A 20178-nucleotide genomic window follows, 5' to 3' on the forward strand; every position below is an offset into this window, starting at 1 on the left:
GGAAGGAAGGAAGGAAGGAAGGAAGGTCACTTAAAATGCATAACTGTGGATGTCAAGGATGGTGGCTTCAAGAAGTTTCCATGGCATAAAATTGATGCAGCAGATTGAAATTCATCTCATTCACCCTGTGTACCTAGCGATCCCCTACACTTATTCCATCACGTCGGGGCAATCGGACCGCCTCATTCGTTCTATGGATAAGATAACCGTGTTTCCATTTAGCCGGGCACAAAGCGGCCTGCATCCTGATATCAAAGAGTCCTAACCTTTCTGGCGGGCCCACAGGGCAGAGGAGTTACGGGAACCTCCAGCGGGAAGTTTTGTACTCAATTAAATAAACACAAAGACAAAGTCTCCTTAACTTACTGCAGCCTCTGACCCTGCACAATATTACCAGGGAATGGGCCAGTTCCGCAAGGAAAAAAAAAAAAAAAAAAAAAAACCTTGCTCACGTGGCGACGAGAGCCCAATAGCTTAGGCCCACGAGTTCCACGCGTGCGCATGCGCAACCGGAATCCCGGCATTTGCGTCGCTTCATCCTAGACGCACGGTACGCAGGCGTTATTCCTCCCTTGGCGTCAGAATCGAGGGAATTAATGGTTCCTAGCAAACGTCGTTCGGTAACGCCACCACCGGAGCTGGCCCTGATTGGTTGGCTTGGAAAGGGGGCGGCCGGGGGACTTATTTGGGAAAGGAACCACTTCCCGAAGCGCGAGGCAGGAAGTCATCCTGTACCACCGGTGTCTGCCGAGCAGGGCGCAGGCTGCTGGGGCAGCGGAGACCTCCTGGCAGCGGGCGGGCAGGCGGGCGTTCGGGTCCCGCCGCAGTTGCGAGCCCGCCACCATCGCAGCGCCACGGCCCGCTCCGCCAGCCTCGAGCCCGGCGCGGCCGCCTCGGGGGCTCCTGCAAACTCCCTGAAGCGGCTCCTCGGGGCAGCGACCCGGGCTTTGCCTGGGCCACCGGCCGGGGAATCTGGATCCGTGCTACAGAACAGCGAGCAGTCTCCCCGCGTCCGCCCTCCTGGCGGTGAGCCCCCGAGACCCTGGTCCAGAGCGGCTGCCTTGGACCTGGGACTAGATTGATCCAAAACGCCAGGCCACCATAGACCGGGCTCTGAGTCGTCTCTGATATGTCACCGACCATCTCCCACAAGGACAGCAGTCGGCAGCGGCGGCCAGGCATGTTCAGCCACGCTCTGGATATGAAGAGTGGCCCGCTACCGCCGGGCTCCTGGGATGACAGTCACTCGGACTCTGTGGGCGGGGAGGGGGACCGAGAAGCTCTTCTTGGGGATGCCAGCTCCGGTGACTTCCCAAAAGCTTCGCGGAGCTACCGAGCCGAACTAAGTAGCATTTTGTTACTGCTCTTTCTTTACGTGCTCCAGGGCATTCCCTTAGGCCTGGCTGGAAGCATTCCTCTTATTTTACAGAGCAAAAATGTTAGCTACACAGACCAAGCTTTCTTCAGTTTTGTCTTCTGGCCTTTCAGTCTTAAGTTGCTCTGGGCGCCCTTGGTTGATGCTGTCTACTTTAAGAACTTCGGTCGTCGAAAGTCCTGGCTTGTCCCTACTCAGTACATACTAGGACTCTTCATGATATATTTATCCACTCAAGTGGACCATTTGCTCGGAAATACTGATGGCCGAACCCCCGATGTGGTTGCTCTCACCGTGGCATTCTTCTTGTTTGAATTTCTGGCCGCCACTCAGGACATCGCTGTGGACGGTTGGGCGTTAACTATGTTATCCCGGGAAAACGTGGGCTATGCTTCCACATGCAATTCTGTGGGCCAAACAGCAGGCTATTTTTTGGGCAATGTTTTGTTTTTGGCTCTTGAATCTGCTGACTTTTGTAACAAATATTTGCGGTTTCAGCCTCAGCCCAGGGGAATCGTTACCCTTTCAGGTAGTGTACCAAACTATTATACTGTCAGATTGATTTTATGCTTGTAAGTGCTTTTGACACGAAACTTTGGATGGGCTCTCTCTTTTGCTTGCATTTAATTTTTTTCATGACGCACAAAATATTTCACATCATTTCTCTTTAAAATGAACGCACACCACATTGACTTTCATTATGAGATTTTCATACATGTATATATGTACTTTGCTCATGCTCTCTTCCTTAACACACCCTTCTGTCCTCCTCCCTCCTAGTCCTCTTCCTTCAAATAGTTCACACACAATTTTTCCCCCTTCTAGATTCGTTGTAGGAGAGAAATCGTGTGACATTTTTCCTTTTGAGTTTGAATTATTTCTGAATTCTGTTTACTGGATTTTTTTGTAAGGGTTTGCATAGTCAACCTCGAGTTCAGTCCAGCTTCAGCTTCCTGAGTGCTGAGATTATAAGCATGTGCCCCTACACCTGGCTTTTTTTTTTTTTAAGTTTACCAGGCATCTAGATGGTAGATGAGTTAAGTGTGTGTCCTGTTTTGTTAAAATGTGCTTCTTTCAAGTATTGCTAAAGCCAGCCTATGACATTAGCACAGATATTGATCAGTAAGTACTCTTCAGTGAAAAGTGAAAGTAACGGATAGAAATAATAAAATTCTGAGATAATTGATCTATGGGTGTTTCTTGACGCACAAGTGCATATTTTAAAAACATTCATTTAAGCACAGTTCACATTTTTTTTTGTGTTTTAGTGGATTGAGATGTCTAGTTTCTCGCTTTTCTGAATCTTTCCCAGCTTTGCTGTTGCACAGGTCGTCCTCTCCAGCAATCTGTTGAATGGTGAGGGCAGTGAATAGAAGCATTTCGCACTTGGCAAAGTGACAGGGTTCTAAGGGCCTTCTGCAAATAAGAGTGCCTGCCAACTAAGAACAGTAGAGATGGACATCGGAGAGGCCCAGAACAGCCAACCACTGACTGTGGTGGAGATAACAGTTGACATTTCTCATGGTTGGATCTTTATTTAGGCTGACACTGTTTTTTTTGAATAGCTGTTTGAATAACTGGAGAACTTTGTTCTCCAGAAGATTCTAAAATAGCTCACTTTAAAATTTAACTTTTCTTTCTGTAGTGGACTTTCGATTTTGTTTAAAACATTTCGAGTTAAAGAGTTAAAGCATTAATTTTAATGCTTTACACATATCACATTACCAGTTTTGAGGTTTCTGTGACTTGGTAATAGCGAAACTAAATTCTGTGGATTCTGTTTCTGTTTGTGTGTCCCTGGTGCTGGGAAATGAGCCCAGTACTCCTGCATAAAATGCAGACTGTTTCCACTGTGCTGAGTCCCCATCCCATTAGCCACTGGGAGTTTTTCCTTTTGTTTCCCTCTTGACCTTTGTCTGGTCCTGAGATTTTGAAAGGAGTCTAGACTGGTATCAAATGCCTATCCTTCTCAGGATCCACGTACTTAAGTTATGTACCACCATGCTCAGTTTAACCAGCTGATGGTTTTGAGGAATTTAAAGGCCCTGGAATCATATGAAGGAAATACCATTGCCTAGGTACGTAAAGAAGAGAGAAACACACTCTCTAGAAAATCCGCATATTAGAATCCGTAACTTAGAAGCAAACCAAACAGCCAAGGGCTTGAGTGTTTACTCTGGTTCAGAGCTCTCGTTGCTTTGCAGGGGTCCTGAGTTTGGCTCCCAGCACCCATATGGTGGTTTACAGCCCTCCGTAACTCCAGTTTGGAGGGACCCAGTACCCCTCTTCTGGCCTCCATGGACACCAGGAACACAAAGTGCACTTACATTCAGGCAAAACACTAATACACGTGAAAGTAAACAAACCTTTAATTTTTTTTAATTCTGTACTTAATCACAGGTACTGCGTAAGGAATGTACTGAAAAAGAACAGTTTCGACTTTAGAAGGCAGTCATCTAGATGGCAAATTGAGAGAGGGATGATGAGAAGAGATAAAAATCAAAACTTTGAGTCTTCTGACTGGCTTTTTCATGACTTCAGGACAGTCCCCAATGCAGAAGGAGGCCTTTTCCTTCTTATACCCTTTGTTTTCCAAGATCCTGGACAGGCAAAGAGAGACCCTGTAAGCAGGAAGGGATTTCAAAGACAAAAAAAAAAAAAAAAAAAAAAAAAAAAAGAGAGAGAGAGAGATGCCTTTCTTCATTTTTATGATGAAGAAACTGTTGTCAAACAACTAATTAGGGACATGTACTTGGAGCTTAGGTGTTTGTGGCTTTTAATCTAATATTTTGTCTATAATTGGTAGGACGATAGAAAAAGCCTCATGGAAAACCTTTAGATCTAAATCTGTGCTGATGGGGCTGTTGTCTTTTGTTTTTCAGACCAATGCAGCTTTGTGGCTCCATTTGGCTGAAAAGATCACCCACTTTTAGAATCCCTGGTTCTTAGAAGTGATAGGTGAAAGTTTTGTTTTTTTTTAACTGATCTAGGCTGAGCCACCATGTGGCTTCTGGGAACCAAATGTGAGTCCTCTGGAAGAGCATCCAGTGCTCTTAATTGCTGAGCCACCTGTCCAGCCCCCACATGGCTTTTAAGTTTGCTTTAAAATAAGAGAAGTATGTATATATAGGACTCAGTCAGAATAAAGGTGCTTGTACCTCAAGCCTAAGACAGGATTTTGATTCCTGGAACCCGCAGTGGGAGGAGAGAACCAACTCCCAAAAGTTGCCCTCTGACCTTCACATGTACTCTGTGATGTGTGTGCCTGTGCACATGCATACAATAAGAGCAATAATAAACAAAATAATTGCCTTTCAGTTGTGTGGGGAGAAATTTGGTGACACCCTCCTCCCCCGGAAGTAATAAGGGATTTTTGTACTACTAGGGATAACATTAAAATATTGTCTTATACTAAAATATCAAGACAAACAAGATGGTTCAGTGTCTAGGGTGCCTGCTGCCAAGCCTGATGACTTGTGTTTCCATCCCTGTGATCCATATGATGAAGGAAGAAAACTGTTTCCCACAAGTAGTCCGCTGACCTCCACCCCACACATACATACATGTACATGCACATGACTAGCTAAATACCATGCCAAGAAGTCGGTGTGGGGATATAGGTGGTCGTGTATATGGTTGTGTATGTTTGCATGCAGTTTTACTCCATGTATGTATAGCCTTTGTAACTAACAGGACAGTCATGGTTGACTGATTATTTTATCTTGAGATTCCTTTCTGTTGTCACGCTCCTCTTATCCACAGCTTTTTTTAAATATTTATTTATTTGTTATGTATACAATATTCTGTCTGTGTGTCTGCAGCCAGAAGAGGGCATCAGATCTCATTTCAGATGGTTGTGAGCCACCATGTGGTTGCTGGGAATTGAACTCAGGACCTTTGGAAGAGCAGGCAGTGCTCTTAACCTCTGAGCCATCTCTCCAGCCCCTCCACAGCTTTTTTTAACGGGAGAGCAGAGCCTCACTCTAACCCAGCTGTCCTGGCTATCCCAGAGTCATTGACCATCCTGCCTCAAACGCTAGGATTGCAAGTGTATGCTGTCAGCTGGGCTTACTTTTGGTCTTTATAGTTGTTACACGAGCAATGCTCCCTCTCTCCTCCACTAGCCTGTCAAATGCCGGGGTTACAGGTGTACATCACACTGGTAGGTAGGTACTGCTTGTGCTATTTAATTTCCCTTTTAGCCCTCAGTGAATAACTCATTTTTTCTCTGTGATTGCCAGCATTTGTTATTCTTGCTGTTTTTCACTTTAGTTACTTTGATAGTTTCATAGTTTACTAATTTTACAGAATAGTATGATTATAAAGGAATATTGGAACCTGATGTGGTATTTTGATTTTTGAGGCACGGTCTTAGGCAGTCCTGGCTACTCTGGAAGTCACTATGTAGTAGACCAGGTTGACCACAAATTCAGAAAAATCCACCTGCCTCTTCCTCTGCTTCCCATGTGTTGGGATTAAAGGTATGTGCTACCTTGCCTGGTCCTAATATTCCTTACTAAGCTATTTCCCTGTAAGATTGATGTTGGAGAATATCCATAGCTTGAACTACCAGCCACTGTAAAGATACATCATGAGCTCTATAATGACACTATATATTAAGATATGTAAGATGAAGTCTTTTTAAAAATGTTAAGGTTGATATATTGTTTATTTATTTATGTGTGTATATGCACACTTATGTATGCGTCTGTGGAGGTCAGAGGACAGCTAAGTGGAGACAGTTCTCTTTTACCTTTATGTGGGCTCCAGAGATTCTACTCAAGTGGTCAGGTTTGTGCAGCAGGTATGGTTCCTGGCTGAACCCTTTTGCCAGGTCCCTAACCTTGAGCTTCAAATGTGTTGTACTGCTTTTTTCCTGAGCTTACAATGGACTGGTGTGCTAGAATTTATATTAAATGTGTGTGTGTGTGAAAAAATTTTTTTCCGAGACAGGGTTTCTCTGTGTAGCACTGGCTGTCTTGTCCTTGAACTTGCTCTTTAGTCCAGGCTGACCTTGAACTCAGAGATGCACCTGCTTTCTGCCTCCCTAGGGCTGGTCAGAGGCCCACGCCCTCCCTGCTTGGCCAACCTTTATACTTTTATTCATCAGTGGTGAATTACTACCTGCTCTTAATGTCTGCATTCGTGGATGTATTAGACAAGTTCTTGTAGGCACTTTTGAAAGTTGGACATCACCTTTGTCATCTTTGTCATTTTGGAGAGCTGATTGTGTACTTTCACCCGTGATTGGTACACTGTACTCTGGAAGCGATGTTAACGAACAACAGACATGGCCAGTGTGGTTGGTTAGTGGTTATGCTGCAGCAGGGATTAGACCTTCCTTTCTGAGCTGTTGGCTCTTCACTCTGCTGTACAAGTGAGGTGCAGAGACTCAGTTTTGGCCCTGTGAGTGTCCTGTTGTGATTACTTCCTGTTCTTCATGCTGCTATTTCCCTCAAAGCACAAGGAAATCAGAAATAATCTTGCCTGTGCATACCATGTCCTTCTATTGGCATTGGCATAAAGGAATTTAAATTCTAGTTGAAGAATTTTTTCATTAGAATCGTTAAGATGTACTAAGCAAATTTTCCTTGAGAAGTGAAGCTCCCGTAACCTAAAGTATAATGGAAGTATCTATACTTTTTGTTTCATTCTTTTTTGTTTATTTGTTTTTGTTTTGAAGACAAGGTTTCTCTGTGTAGACCTGGTCTTTTTTTTTTTTTTTTTTTTTTTTCCGGCTTTTCGAGACAGGGTTTCTCTGCAGCTTTGGAGCCTGTTCTGGAACTAGCTCTTGTAGACCAGGCTGGCCTTGAACTCACTGAAATTCACCTGCCTCTGCTGGGATTAAAGGTGTGCACCACCACGGCCCGGCTGCTCATTTAATTCTTTTTTTTTTTTTTTTTTTTTTGGTTTTTCGAAACAGGGTTTCTCTGTGGTTTTGGAGCCTCTCCTGGAACTAGCTCTTGTAAACCAGGCTGGTTTCGAACTCACAGAGATCCGCCTGCCTCTGCCTCCCAAGTGCTGGGATTAAAGGCGTTAATTCTTATCAAAACTTTTAATTGGCATTTCTGTTGGCAGCCCTCATTAAACCACCAAAAAAAAAAAAAAAAAAAGCTTTCTTAATGAAAATACTGCTGTAAATTAAACTCTAAACAAATCTTCATTTGTCTCACTTTATTATTTTTAATTGTGTTTATTGGGTTAGGTGAGTATATTTATATATACACACATGTGAATACAAGTGTATAGGTTCACGGAGGCCAGAGGCACCCTGGAGCTGGCATTACAGGCCACTAGGTGTGAGTACTGGGACATGTTGAGACAGATGTGTTCATGTCTGAATCAAGGGGCAACTCCTATGCCAGCTTCGTAGTGAGCTCGGGCGGCATTTGGTAGTTTATCATACAGTGTATATTACAGAGGGGACGTGTGTAAACATGCTTTGCACATTCATATCTTGTGGTGTGTGCTCTATTACTGCTGTTCTTTCTGGCTGTTAGGAAGGCTCTTCTAAACCATTGTTCTCTCCCACCTATACACTCGTTCAAGCTTCTTCCGTGAAACAATACAGACAGTACACTGTGTCTTCATCTGCAGATACTGCAAAGAGGTTAATCTTTTTTTTTTTCTTTTTTTAAATATTTATTTATTTATTATGTATATAATATTCTGTCTGTGTTTATGTCTGCAGGCCAGAAGAGGGCACCAAACCTCATTACAGATAGTTGTGAGCCACCATGTGGTTGCTGGGAATTGAACTCAGGACCTTTGGAAGAGCAGGCAATGCTCTTAACCACTGAGCCATCTCTCCAGCCCCAAAGAGGTTAATCTTAAAGAGATTAAACATGTAAAAAGTTTAGAAATAAAACATTTAAGCCGGGCGGTGGTGGCACATGCCTTTAATCCCAGCACTCGGGAGGCAGAGGCAGGCGGATCTCTGTGAGTTCGAGGCCAGCCTGGTCTACAAGAGCTAGTTCCAGGACAGGAACCAAAAGCTATGGGGATACTCTGTCTCGAAAAATCCAAAAAAAAAAAAAAAAAAATTTAAAATACGAGCTGGCAGAGTGTTCAGCGGGCACTTGCTGTACAAGCCTGACATCTGAGTTCAATCTTTAGAACCCACAGTGGAGGCAGACTCCCCAGGGTTGTTTGACCTCTGACCTCCTCAGGAACCCGCATCTGTACTCTGACACATATATTACACACACACAGCACACACACTCACACTTGCGGTGGGCATCTGAAGCAAATAATCATGTGTTTGGTTTGGAATGGAGTGTTTAGTATTTCATTTAAAAACAGGTGCATATATACGCTAGGCTGGCTTCAAACTCATTGTCTAGTGAAGGATGAGTCTAACTGTTGTTCCTTCTGGCTCAGCTTCCCAAGTGCTAGAATTATTGGGATGTTGCAGCTCACCTGGCTATTTTTCTTTTTGAGACCTTCTTGCTGTGTATCTCTGGCTGGCCTTGAATTAACTAGCCTCAAAAGCCTCCTGAGTGTTTGGATTACAGGTGTGCACCACCGTGCTTGGTTCAATCATGCATTCTTTATCATCTAAATTGTCATAATTTAATACAGGAAATGCTTGGGTGTCTAACTATAGCCAGTGAACCTTATGTGGTGTAAAAATCTTTTCTTTCCCCTACCTAAAAAGATTTAATTAGATCTGTAGCCCTCCCGCAAAGGTAAGTATCAGTCAGTTTTGTGTCTGTATGTTTGAAGAGTCAGGACGACTTCATTCATCTGCTGTTCCTCAAACAAAGTTTATAGCATAACTTTAGGGTATTTTTAGTTAAGGAAAGTTGTATTTTATTTATTATCAATGAAGTTATATTTCAAAAATTAATTATAGACTAAAACATTCTTAATTTCAGATTTTCTTTTTTTCTGGGGAACTGTATTTTTAATAACAACGACATTAGTAGCCCTTCTGAAAAAAGAAAACAAGGAAGTGTCAGTAGTAAAAGAAGAAACCCAAGGGATCACAGATACTTACAAGCTGCTGTTTGCAATTATAAAAATGCCAGCAGTTCTGGCATTTTGCCTTCTGATTCTAACTTCAAAGGTAAGAGATTTTTAAACAAATTTATCATTATCACGGAATGCTTTCAATGTCTTTTCATAAGTCCCCTTCTAATACCATAGGATTTAAAACTGAAAAGCAATATTTCCTGCCTATTAAATATATTTTTAAGTGATTTCAAATATCACATCTAAGTAAGCTATACTTCTTGGAATCTTGAGATTATGTAGATACTGTTGACAATAGTAACGGTTGGAATGAGAGTGAACACCTTGAAGTGAATAGCTTTCTACTATTGTAAGGAACACGTCCTTAATATCGGGGTGTAATGTCATTTACTGAGAATGTGGCTTACAAAGATAAGGAAGTGTATACGTATTTAAAAATCTATTGAATTTTTTTTTCAAAATATTGAAAGGAAATCTCCCAGGAAACAAATAGGATCACTGGTAATTTACAATCTTCATGAAGGTGTCTTTGCTTAGCCAGGTGGTGGTGGCACACACCTTTAATCCCAGCACTTAGGAGGAAGAGGCAGGTGGATCTCTGCGAGTTCAAGGGCAGCCTGGTCTACGGAGTGAGTTCCAGGACAGCCAAGGCTACATAAAGAAGCCCTGCCTTGAACCTCCCCTGCCTCAAAGTCTTTGCTTAGCCAGATATTATAACTAATGCCTGTAGTTTCAGTACAGGGGAAGTTGAGGCAGGAAGATTGATGTGACATCAAGGCCAACCTAGGTGATAGTGTAAGGCCCTGTCGCTGAAAGCAAAACGAGGCTCAGTTTTGTAGCCCTAAAACTTAAAGCTCTTATGCTTGAAGCAAGGTAAAAAGTATATCTTGCTATAATAGCCTGTAGCATAGTCCCACAGTCTAGACTTTTACAGCATTTTTAAAATCCATCTACATGAACACTTTATAACAGGCCTAAGGTAAATACTGTAGCTTCATTGTCTTCATTTTAGTAATGAATTACTCCTTTAATGATGGAGACATAGAAGATAACATTGTATTCAGTCAGTCATTTAGAAATGAACACTTTTAGGCATGGTCCTTTGTTTTCTATTGTTTTTGCGATAGGGTCTCACTCTACATACCTTGCTTGCCTAGAATCCCAGGCTGGCCTCGAAGTCACAGAGATCTTCCTACCTCTGCCTTTGGAGTGCTGGTTTATTTGAGCTCCTTTTCTCTGCTATATGTGTGCACATATCTGTGTATATACCTACTTCATATATATGTTTTTACAACAGTTTAAAAGTAGAATTGAACCATCGTGTGTAATTTTTTTTTTTTTTTTTTTTTTGGTTTTTCGAGACAGGGTTTCTCTGTGGTTTTGGAGCCTGTCCTGGAACTAGCTCTTGTAGACCAGGCTGGTCTTGAACTCACAGAGATCCGCCTGCCTCTGCCTCCCGAGTGCTGGGATTAAAGGCGTGCGCCACCACCGCCCGGCTTGTGTGTAATTTTATAGTTTTTGTCCTATTCCAGACATATCCTGGTATCATTTGTATTTTAATTATGTTTAAATAGCTACATTAATAGTCATAATATGTAAATTTGCGATGGGTTTTTTAATGAGACAGTATCATGTAGCCCAGGAGCTGGCTTCAGACAGTATATAGCTGATGATGATAATGTTGAATAGTTTTTTTAAAAAAGATTTCTTTATTTTTGTTTTATGTGTATGGGTAATTTGCTTGGATATATGTCTGTAACACATGTGTGCAGTGCCTGTAGAAGCCAGAAGAGGATGGTGGATCCCCTGGAACTAAAGTTACAGATGGCTGTGAGCTGCCATGTGGGTTCTGGGAACTGAACCCATGTCCTCTGGAAGAGCACCTAGGACTCTTAATCGCTTAGCCTTCTTCCAAGCTCAGTGTTGAATGCTTAAGCTCCCTGCCTCCATCTCCCAAGTGTGAGGACTATGGTGTGCATCACATCTAACGTATGTTATTTATAGCAATAGTTTGTTCTTCTCATTACTCTAAATTCCATTTTATGAGTATGCCGGTATTCTTCAAGATTTGTTTAGGTGGGTGTGGTTTATTATGAATAGTACCTCTGTAAATATTCATGTAGGTGTTCTGTGAACCTTTATGCTAATTACTCTTAGGTTAATACTGAGGAGTTAAATCACCAGGCTCTAGGAATTATATAGTATATACTTCTAGGCATTTATTTTTTAAATAGTGGCTCTTTCCGGACAGTTAAGTGAGGTAAGGGCAGAGAGACTTCTCTCTGCTTCCACCTTTAGCAGCCTGAGAGGGTTCTTTCAGAGGCCTGTCTACTCAGGTGAAGCTGGAAAAAAAATGTTTTTTTCAGGGTAAGTCAGTATAGAACAGAGATGAAAAATTGGGTTCAGGTGGGGGCATAGGCTTCTCAGGGAGTCTGTTCTGAAGCTGCATCTGAGAGACTGGTAAAGGAACAAATGCGATCAGGGTGACCCCTGAGATGCATTGGACAGGAGTAATGCTGATAAGGGAAGGACTTAGTCACAAGGTTTTCAGTGGGGAGCTCAGATACTTTTATAGTAAACAAATCAGTAGTCTTGTGCGATTCCCAGCAGGTGTCTGGGAAAGAAGCGGGACTGTACTGGGAGGTATTATAGATCTGTCATTGTGCATGGTTTGCTCTCTCTTGACATTCTTACTTTAAAATCATTACATAAGAAGAATATTTTCTCTGTGTAGGGAGTCTTCACAGCAAATGTTGTTAATTGTATAGCAACTCTTTTTTCCCCCCTCTTAGTTAATATTTTCTTATGAGAACTTCAAAAGTAAGCACTGAATCTGCATCACTCCCCCCCCCCCGCCAGCCTCCCACATTCCATTCATGATTCTTCTTCATCATCATCTTCTTCCTTCTTTTTAAGACAGGGTTTCGCTGTGCTATGTAGCCTAGGCTTTCCTAGAACTCACTCTGTAGACCAGGCTGGCCTCAAACTCACAGAAATCAACCAAACCAAATAAACAAATAAACAAAAACCCCACTCCCCCCAAAAAGACCAGATTCTATAGAGTGACCTTTTGTGTTGGAGTCGGGTTAAGGGGTTATGCATAGGTTTGTAGGAGCATCACAGAAGTATATCTCCGTGTCTCCAGGGAATCATGGGATCTATTTCATGCTCTTATCCCCCGATGTTTTTTAGATTGTGAGACTTTGTGAGGTTATAGTTTGTCCTTTTGTAACTAAACTGACTTTTTTTTTTTTTTTTTTGGGTTTTCGAGACAGGGTTTCTCTGTGGCTTTGGAGCCTGTCCTGGAACTAGCTCTTGTAGACCAGGGTGGTCTCGAACTCACAGAGATCCGCCTGCCTCTGCCTCCCAAGTGCTGGGATTAAAGGCGTGCGCCACCACGGCCCAGCCTAAACTGACTTCTAAGAAGATCCTCGGGACTAGCTGTCTTAGTTCAAACTTTGTCTCCACTTCTATCATCCTTACTCTTTATTGATGTCTTTAAGAATTAATCTAATTAAGACGGGCGGTGGTGGTGCACACCTTTAATCCCAGCACTTGGGAGGCAGAGTCAGGTGGATCTCAGTGAGTTTGAGGCCAGCCTGGTTTACAGAGCGAGTTCCAGGACAGTGAGGGTATACAGAGAAACCCTGTCTCAAAAACGGCAAAAACAAAAAAAAAAAAACAAAAAAAAAACAAAAAAAATCTAATTAATTATAGACAGGCTTCCTCTTTGCTCTGTCTGTCCTGGATCTCTATGTAGACCAGGCTGGCTCGAATTTCCAGAGAACTGACTACATCTGCCTCATGAGTGCTAGGCTTAAAAGCATGCCACTTCAACCGATTTATGCTTTTTGGAGACAGAGTCTCACTACATAGCCCAGACTGTCCTGAAACTCACTACATAAACCAGGATGGCTTAGAACTCACAGCAGTTTGCCTCCTCCTCCTGCTGCTGCTGCGGTCGCTGCCTCCTAAAGCCTGGGATTAAAGGCCTGGATTGAACTTTTTCAAAGTGGCAATGTAGTTGTAATTAAAACTAACTACAGTTCTACCAGTAATGCATTTTCTATTGTTTTTCATTACATAATATTAGTAAACCAAAGTGCAAAGTACACCTTCTATAACTTGATAACTTTGCACTTGTGACTGGTGGGCTAAGTGATGAGACTGGAGGTGTTGTAGGACTTGCCTGTGTCTTGACATAGGCATCTCCTGTGTCAGACGCTAACCCACTTCTGTTCGTTTGTTGCAGATTGGCTTTTCAGCAGCAGATGCCGTGACAGGCCTGAAACTGGTAGAAGAGGGGGTGCCTAAGGAGCATCTCGCCTTACTGGCCGTCCCGATGGTCCCTCTGCAGATAGTACTGCCACTGATCATCAGCAAGTACACCGCAGGTCCCCAGCCACTGAACATCTTTTACAAAGCCATGCCCTACAGGTAACAGCAGAGCCTGCTAAATAGCTGGTTATGTTCACTATTATGCATATGACAGTAGAGTGTATGGGTAGGATTGGGGAAGGAGGCATGATGGAACTTTACTGTCACTGTTATTTAGAGGAAGTTTTTCTCTTTTTAGTCTTCTGGAATGTCCTTTTGTTGTTTGGGGGACAGGTAATATTTTGTTTTGTTACTGTTGTTTTGAAGGAGTGTCTCTATGTAGCCCTGGCTGTTCTGGAACTTACAGACCAGGCTGACTCAAACTCAGAGATCCGTTTGCCTCTGCCTCCTGGGACTGAGATTAAAGGCATGTGCCACCATGCTGGGCTCTAGCCATTTTTAATACAGCTTACTCCTTAATGTAAAATGGATGTCAGCTCAGTGTTTCTCTTTTTGTAGGTTATTGCTTGGATTAGAATATGCCCTGCTTGTTTGGTGGACTCCTAAAGTAGAGCATCAAGGAGGATTCCCCATATATTACTATATTATAGTGCTGCTGAGTTATGCGTTACATCAGGTAAGCTAGGAGACGAGCTGCTGAGGAAATGAAGTGTGTGTGTGTTTGTGTGTGTGTGTGTTTCTCACTAAACTGGTAGCTTGCCACATTGGCTAGGCTGGCTGGTCACTGCCTGTTTCTGCTTCAAAAGCTGGAGTTACAGGCACTCAGTCGTTCATGGCTGAGCATGTGAACTCAAGCCCATAGTTGTAGAAGTGCCTTCTTCCAGTCCGAGGAAGAATTTTCCCAGCTACTTTAATGAAGTTGAAGGTTTCCATGTTAATCTGACAATATGTACTCACTTTGGTATTCCATCTTTAAAAAACACTTCATGGAGAGCTGCTCAGAGGAATATTGTTTTGGAAATAATTTATACTTTTTTAATGAAGGTAGAAATTATTTTTAACCCTTCTGGTTATGTTTGAGACAGTATTTGTTCCAGACCAGCCTTAAACTTGAAATCCTCCTGCTTCTTCCTACAAGGTACTAGGATTAAAGATGTATGGCTCCATTCCTGTCTCTCAGTTTTTATCTCCTAAGGTTTTTTCCTCTCTAGTTTGTCTTATAAATTTCAAAATGGTATTCTTCAACGTTATTTATGACCATTTTTGGAGTATGCTGCATATCCATGTTTTGTTGTTTACTTTTGTAATATAGATGCACGAGTGTATATGTGCATATGCCATATATCCATGTATACACATAGGAACTTTGTGTGTTCACTTTCCCTTCGGTCTCCTTTGACTGTCGATGGTATAAGTCTGACCAAAAAACAGGGCTCCATACTTTATGCTTCCTGCTTGGTGCCCCATGCTCAATCCTGAACACCCTGCACACAGAAAACAAAAGCCAAAAAAAGAAGAAAAGCAAACCTCCTTCCACCATCCTATTGTCGCCTTCTCCTCACAGGTCACGCTGTACAGCATGTATGTGTCAATAATGGCTTTCAATGCCAAGGTCAGTGACCCTCTTATCGGAGGAACATACATGACCCTTTTAAATACTGTGTCGAATCTGGGAGGAAACTGGCCGTCTACAGTCGCTCTTTGGCTCGTGGATCCCCTCACGGTGAAGGAGTGTGTAGGAGCATCAAACCAGAATTGTCGAACACCTGATGCTATTGAAGTAAGTGTGTTTTAGTTTCAGATGACAATGAACAAGTTTTGAAATATGGTTAGTGGCTAAAAATAATATATACCGGGGCTGCAGAGATGGCTCAGCGGTTAAGAGCATTGCCTGCTCTTCCAAAGGTCCTGAGTTCAATTCCCAGCAACCACATGGTGGCTCACAACCATCTGTAATGAGGTCTGGTGCTCTCTTCTGGCACCAGAATATTGTATACATAATAAATAAATATTTAAAAAAAAATAACATATACCATAGTTTCAGTATGGAAATGTACATATTTTAGCACTACTATGATGAGGATTAATTGCGAATTTGTGTCAGTAAGACTAGCTTAGGTGAAGGTGCTTTTCAGGCAAAGAGAGCACACTGGGGTTGCTGAAGTGCTCACAAATGAAACAATAATAGCCAGCTTTTACAGCACGGTTGGTGTAGTGCTTGCCCAGCATGCACAGAGTTGTGGGTTTACACAGAAAACCAAGCTTAGTGATGTGTGCCTTTAATCCCAGCACTTGAGGGCTGTGAGGAAGAGATTCAGAAGTCCAGGATATCCTCAGGTCCAGAATTTGAAGCCAACCTAGGCTATCTGAGACCCTGCGTATATAAAGCAAACCAGAAAAAAAGTTACAGAATATTTATTATACTTTTATTTTTATAGCTTTGCAAAAAACTTGGCGGCTCGTGTGTGACAGCTCTGGATGGTTATTATGTGGAATCCATTATCTGTGTTTTCATTGGATTTGGTTGGTGGTTCTTTCTTGGTCCAAAATTCAAAAAGTTACAGGATGAAGGACCATCTTCATGGAAGTGCAAGAGGAATAACTAATGCCAACATTGCTGGACATTCTAGAAGGTAATTGCAGATTAGTTTTGCTGAGAAAGCTATGATAGTCAGTGTATAGGGATATAAAATACTTTTTAATTTAAATGTCACATAGTTGAAAATAGAAATTTCTTTGTGTGTTTGATCATATATTTCCTTGCCTTATCAATGTATTTAATGTTTACTTAAGGCCAGGAAACAACTCTTTTGGTTGTATTACTTGATTTCTGTTAATTTACTGACCAAAGCATATTTTAAGCTGCAGTGGAACAGTGGTGGTGGTCACCATGCTGCCAAGTATTGTTGTTGGTACCTGTCATTGAGTTGTATGTAACATTTGGTACAATGTATCAAGTGGGGCAAAGCTTAATATTCAGGTACTAGCTGACTAGTTTGACCTTATTGGACGTTAATTCTCACTTTAAATTGTAAATTTGTAAAAATTTATGTGGACTCTGATGCAAAAGAAATGTAGACTATTAAAACATTGAGTTGGTTTTCTGATCATAATCGCATTGTATAAATGAATCGTTAAAATAACTATTTTAACTGTAATTTTTGCTTTTGTAAGCATGGAAGATTTATAAAAAGATTATTCAAACTATTTTTTTATAAATGAAAGCTATGGTTTTTAATTTATTGATTTTCCTATCCTTTTTGGGGATGCTATTTTGATTTCTTGTTAACTCTTGCCCTAGGTTTACGCTCTGATTTTGTCACAGGTGAGTCATGGCACGCAGACAGCTAATGAGGGGATCAAGTTTGTGGTGTGCGTGTTTATGGCTGAGTTGTAAAAATAAAAACTAAATGTCATTCTTGCTGTAGTTTTTTTAATTACTGTGAGAAAAAAATGTAAACTTACAATTAAATAAAAGTTCAGTGAGTTAACACCATAAATCTTAAAGCGACTATTTTAAAAAGAGATTTTGTGCCTTTGATAGACTGCTCTGTGGGAGAGCATTTCTTAATTTTAGGTAAGCACTTTATTCATGAAAATATTAATAATTATTTTATGCCAAATCAGGAATCGTATTTGCTTCTTTTTATTTTTTCTTTTTTTTTAAATTTATTTATTTATTATGTATGCAATGTTGTGCCTGCATATATGCCTACATGCCCAAAGATGGCACCAGATATCATTACAGATGGCTGTGAGCTACCATGTGGCTGCTGGGAATTGAACTCGAAGAGCAATCATCTCTGAGCCATTTCTCCAGCCCCCAGGTATTTCTGTTTTTTAAAACACATGCTTTTGGGGGGAACTCCTTTTGCAACTGTGTGGGTACCAAAGAAATAGCATTACTGTTGGATTAGTCCACAGTATCTGCACAACATTTACATATGAACTGAGTGCGATCACTTTTGGTTTTTGTTTTTTGAGCCAGGGTTTCTTTGTGTAGCCCTGGCTATCCTGGAACTTGATTTGTAGACCAGGCTGACCTTGAACTCACAGAGATTCTCTAAAGGTGTGTGCTACCACTGCCCAGCCTGAGTTAATAACTTTTGATGAGCAAAGGCCAGGGAATTTCCCTACCCTAAAACGACAAGCCTAGCCTTTGGATTTTGAAATAGTGTGTTATTGTGTAGCCCAGGATGGCCTCAGATTTGCCCTAGCCCTGCTGCTTTGATCTTTCAGGTACTGAGCTTATAGGCGTGTGCTGCTACAAACTCTGAAAGAATAGCAGATGAGATAAACTAGAATGGTGGTTGTGGGAAGGTTGCTGGTCAGAGGTCTGTCATGGCCTGGCATCTCTCTCCAAAGCTTGGCAGCATGAGGACCACCCCCAACCCCCAGCATGACTTCCTGCTCTCTACCTGATCTTCTCTGGAGAATATCCCTGGTCCAGGAAGACTGACATTATCTGAAAGCTGTCTTTAAGCCTTGATGCCTGATTTATCTTTAGCATGACCCTCGGCACAGTTCCCTGCTAGAAGCCTTACCCCTGCTGCACACATGGTGATTAAACTTGTATTAGGAGCTTTGCTATAGGACCCAGCTGCCACAATCAAAGCCTCATGATAGGAGTGTGGTGTGCCACTTAGTGCAAAGTAGGGTTTGTCCCTATATATTCCCTGGAATAAAGTTGGTAGGACTTACTGAAGTCATCTTCCAGAAGACTATGTTGTACTTACAACCGTCTGAATCCCGTTTCCTGCTTCTGCTGCCTCCTCCCTCATGGATCAATGCACCAACAATCTGGAGGAAAAAGCGGGATCACAGGTAGCACTGGGAAAGAAAAAGAAAAAATGGACTCTAGAAATTGTGAAGATGATTGGAAGGAGTGTTGTCCTAGGAAGCAAAAATAATGACAGTATGGGTGGGACCAGGGACTTGTTCCCAAACAAATGTTTTTCTAACGTTCTAATATTTTTAAGATTATTTTATTATTTTATGTATTATAAAAGTGTTTTGCCTCCATATTTGTATGTATGGACACAATAGGCATGCTTGGTACCCAGGGAGGCTATTGGATCTCCTTGAACTGGAATTACAGCAACGTATGAGCTACCATGTTGGTTTGGGGGCTTGAACCCAGGTCCTCTGTAAGAGCAGCAAGTGCTGTTAACCATTGAGCCAAATCTCCAACTCCAAGAAGATAATATATTTTAATATTTACTATTGTAAAAATTAATTGATCAACCTCATTATTTTGTCTTTTATGAAAACAAGAATTAAATGTTAATTCTTCAGGGTCAATATCAAAGTAATTTTGCTAGTTGCTCTTCAATCTAGAGTTGAACAACAGCCCTCTGGCAGCTTCCTTTTTCTCAGCTCTTCCATCGATCTATAGTCTTCATTACAAGTATATAGATTTCTTGTAAAGGGTAATCAGAAAATAAAACTTCTTTCTTTAGGATAAATGGTATCTCCTGAGTGATGAATTTGTTCTTCTCCATTTTCTAAGCCACATATTCCAACAAATCCTGTCCATCATAGTTCTGCCTACCACCTGCAACCCGGGTTGTAGGAGTGCTGTGTGCTCAATTTAAACTAAAGATGTCCTATGGGCATTTCTCCTTTAAGATTAGCAGTGGGAGCTGGAGCGATGGCTCAGCAGTTCCAGAGAAACCGAGTTCAGTCCCATCACCCACACGGTGGTTCACAGTCCTCGATAACTCCAGTCCCAGAGCATCTGGTGCTCTCCTCCGGCTCCTTTGTGCACTGGGTGCACATCCATATGCTCAGACGAAATAGCAGTACACATAAAGATAAACAACTATAAAAATCAACAGCTTTCAGTTACTGCCTCGGCCCAGCACTACAAAAAGTTGAATAGAAGGAAACAAAAAAGCTTTTCCTTGGAGCACTGCACCTGTCTGCTGTGGTCATCCTCATAGGCTCCAGAAGGGTGACTTGTCACAGCCAAAATTTAGTACTCGATTCACGATACCATTCAAAACCCTCATATAAATTAATCAAGAGGACCCATGATTTTAAAAGGTAGGTGTTTGTTAATTCCTGTTTTATACAAAAAACAGAGGCATAGGACAAAGGTAAGTGATTTTTCTTTTTTCCCTAGTTTTTCAAGACAGGATTTTTCTGTGTAACCCTGGCTATTCTGAAACTTTGTACACCAAGCCAGCCTCGAACGCACATAGTTCCTCCTGCCTCTGCCTCCCGAATGCTGGGACTGAAGGCATGCATGACCACGCCCAGCGGTAAATAAGGATTGCTAGTGCAGGCAGTCCAGCTACGGTCCCCCACCCTGAAACAGGAGAGTTGCTGGTGCTGCTCTCCTGTTCCCGCTCAGCTGTTCCACATCACAGCCCCTTTGCACCGTCTAAATTAGCCCCTAAACAAGGACAAGCTTCATATTGCGTTTCTCATTCTTAGACCAGTATACCGATTCAGTATACTAGTTTATATCCTTTGGTTCATGACCGTATCCTGCACTTGGAATAGTCCCTTAAAAGTAAACGCCCACCTCTCATGTGCCACAATTACAT

General features: G+C 42.0%; 1 protein-coding gene across 4 annotated transcripts; it reads left to right on the forward strand.

Moving 5' to 3' along the window:
- The first annotated feature begins 704 nt into the window (after positions 1-704).
- Positions 705-19031, forward strand: Slc33a1 (solute carrier family 33 member 1). 4 transcript variants are annotated; one of them, XR_009056291.1, is made up of 8 exons: positions 705-1904; positions 9253-9443; positions 13602-13786; positions 14186-14303; positions 15192-15407; positions 16066-16260; positions 16929-16952; positions 17867-19031. XR_009056291.1 is itself a non-coding variant. In XM_057757222.1 (7 exons), exons 1-6 carry the CDS (start codon positions 1130-1132, stop codon positions 16231-16233), a joined length of 1653 nt encoding a protein of 550 aa, XP_057613205.1. In that variant the 5' UTR covers positions 705-1129; the 3' UTR covers positions 16234-16260; positions 16929-17845. The 4 variants fall into 4 exon arrangements, 3 of the variants coding, with proteins under 3 accessions (XP_057613205.1, XP_057613204.1, XP_057613206.1); XM_057757222.1 differs by lacking the exon at positions 17867-19031 and having other exon boundaries at positions 16929-17845; XM_057757221.1 differs by lacking the exon at positions 17867-19031 and having other exon boundaries at positions 16066-17845.
- Positions 19032-20178: the final 1147 nt, after the last annotated feature.

The sequence above is a fragment of the Chionomys nivalis genome, chromosome 24, assembly GCF_950005125.1.
Source record: "Chionomys nivalis chromosome 24, mChiNiv1.1, whole genome shotgun sequence".
NCBI classification, from domain to species: domain Eukaryota; kingdom Metazoa; phylum Chordata; class Mammalia; order Rodentia; family Cricetidae; genus Chionomys; species Chionomys nivalis.

Bases quoted from the DNA above. Each gene is read 5' to 3' on its own strand.
- Slc33a1 (XM_057757221.1), top strand. From the start codon at position 1,130: ATGTCACCGACCATCTCCCACAAGGACAGCAGTCGGCAGCGGCGGCCA. The intron at 13,787-14,185 runs GTAACAGCAGAG...CTCTTTTTGTAG, and splicing joins TACAAAGCCATGCCCTACAG to GTTATTGCTTGGATTAGAAT. The intron at 15,408-16,065 runs GTAAGTGTGTTT...TTATTTTTATAG, and splicing joins GAACACCTGATGCTATTGAA to CTTTGCAAAAAACTTGGCGG.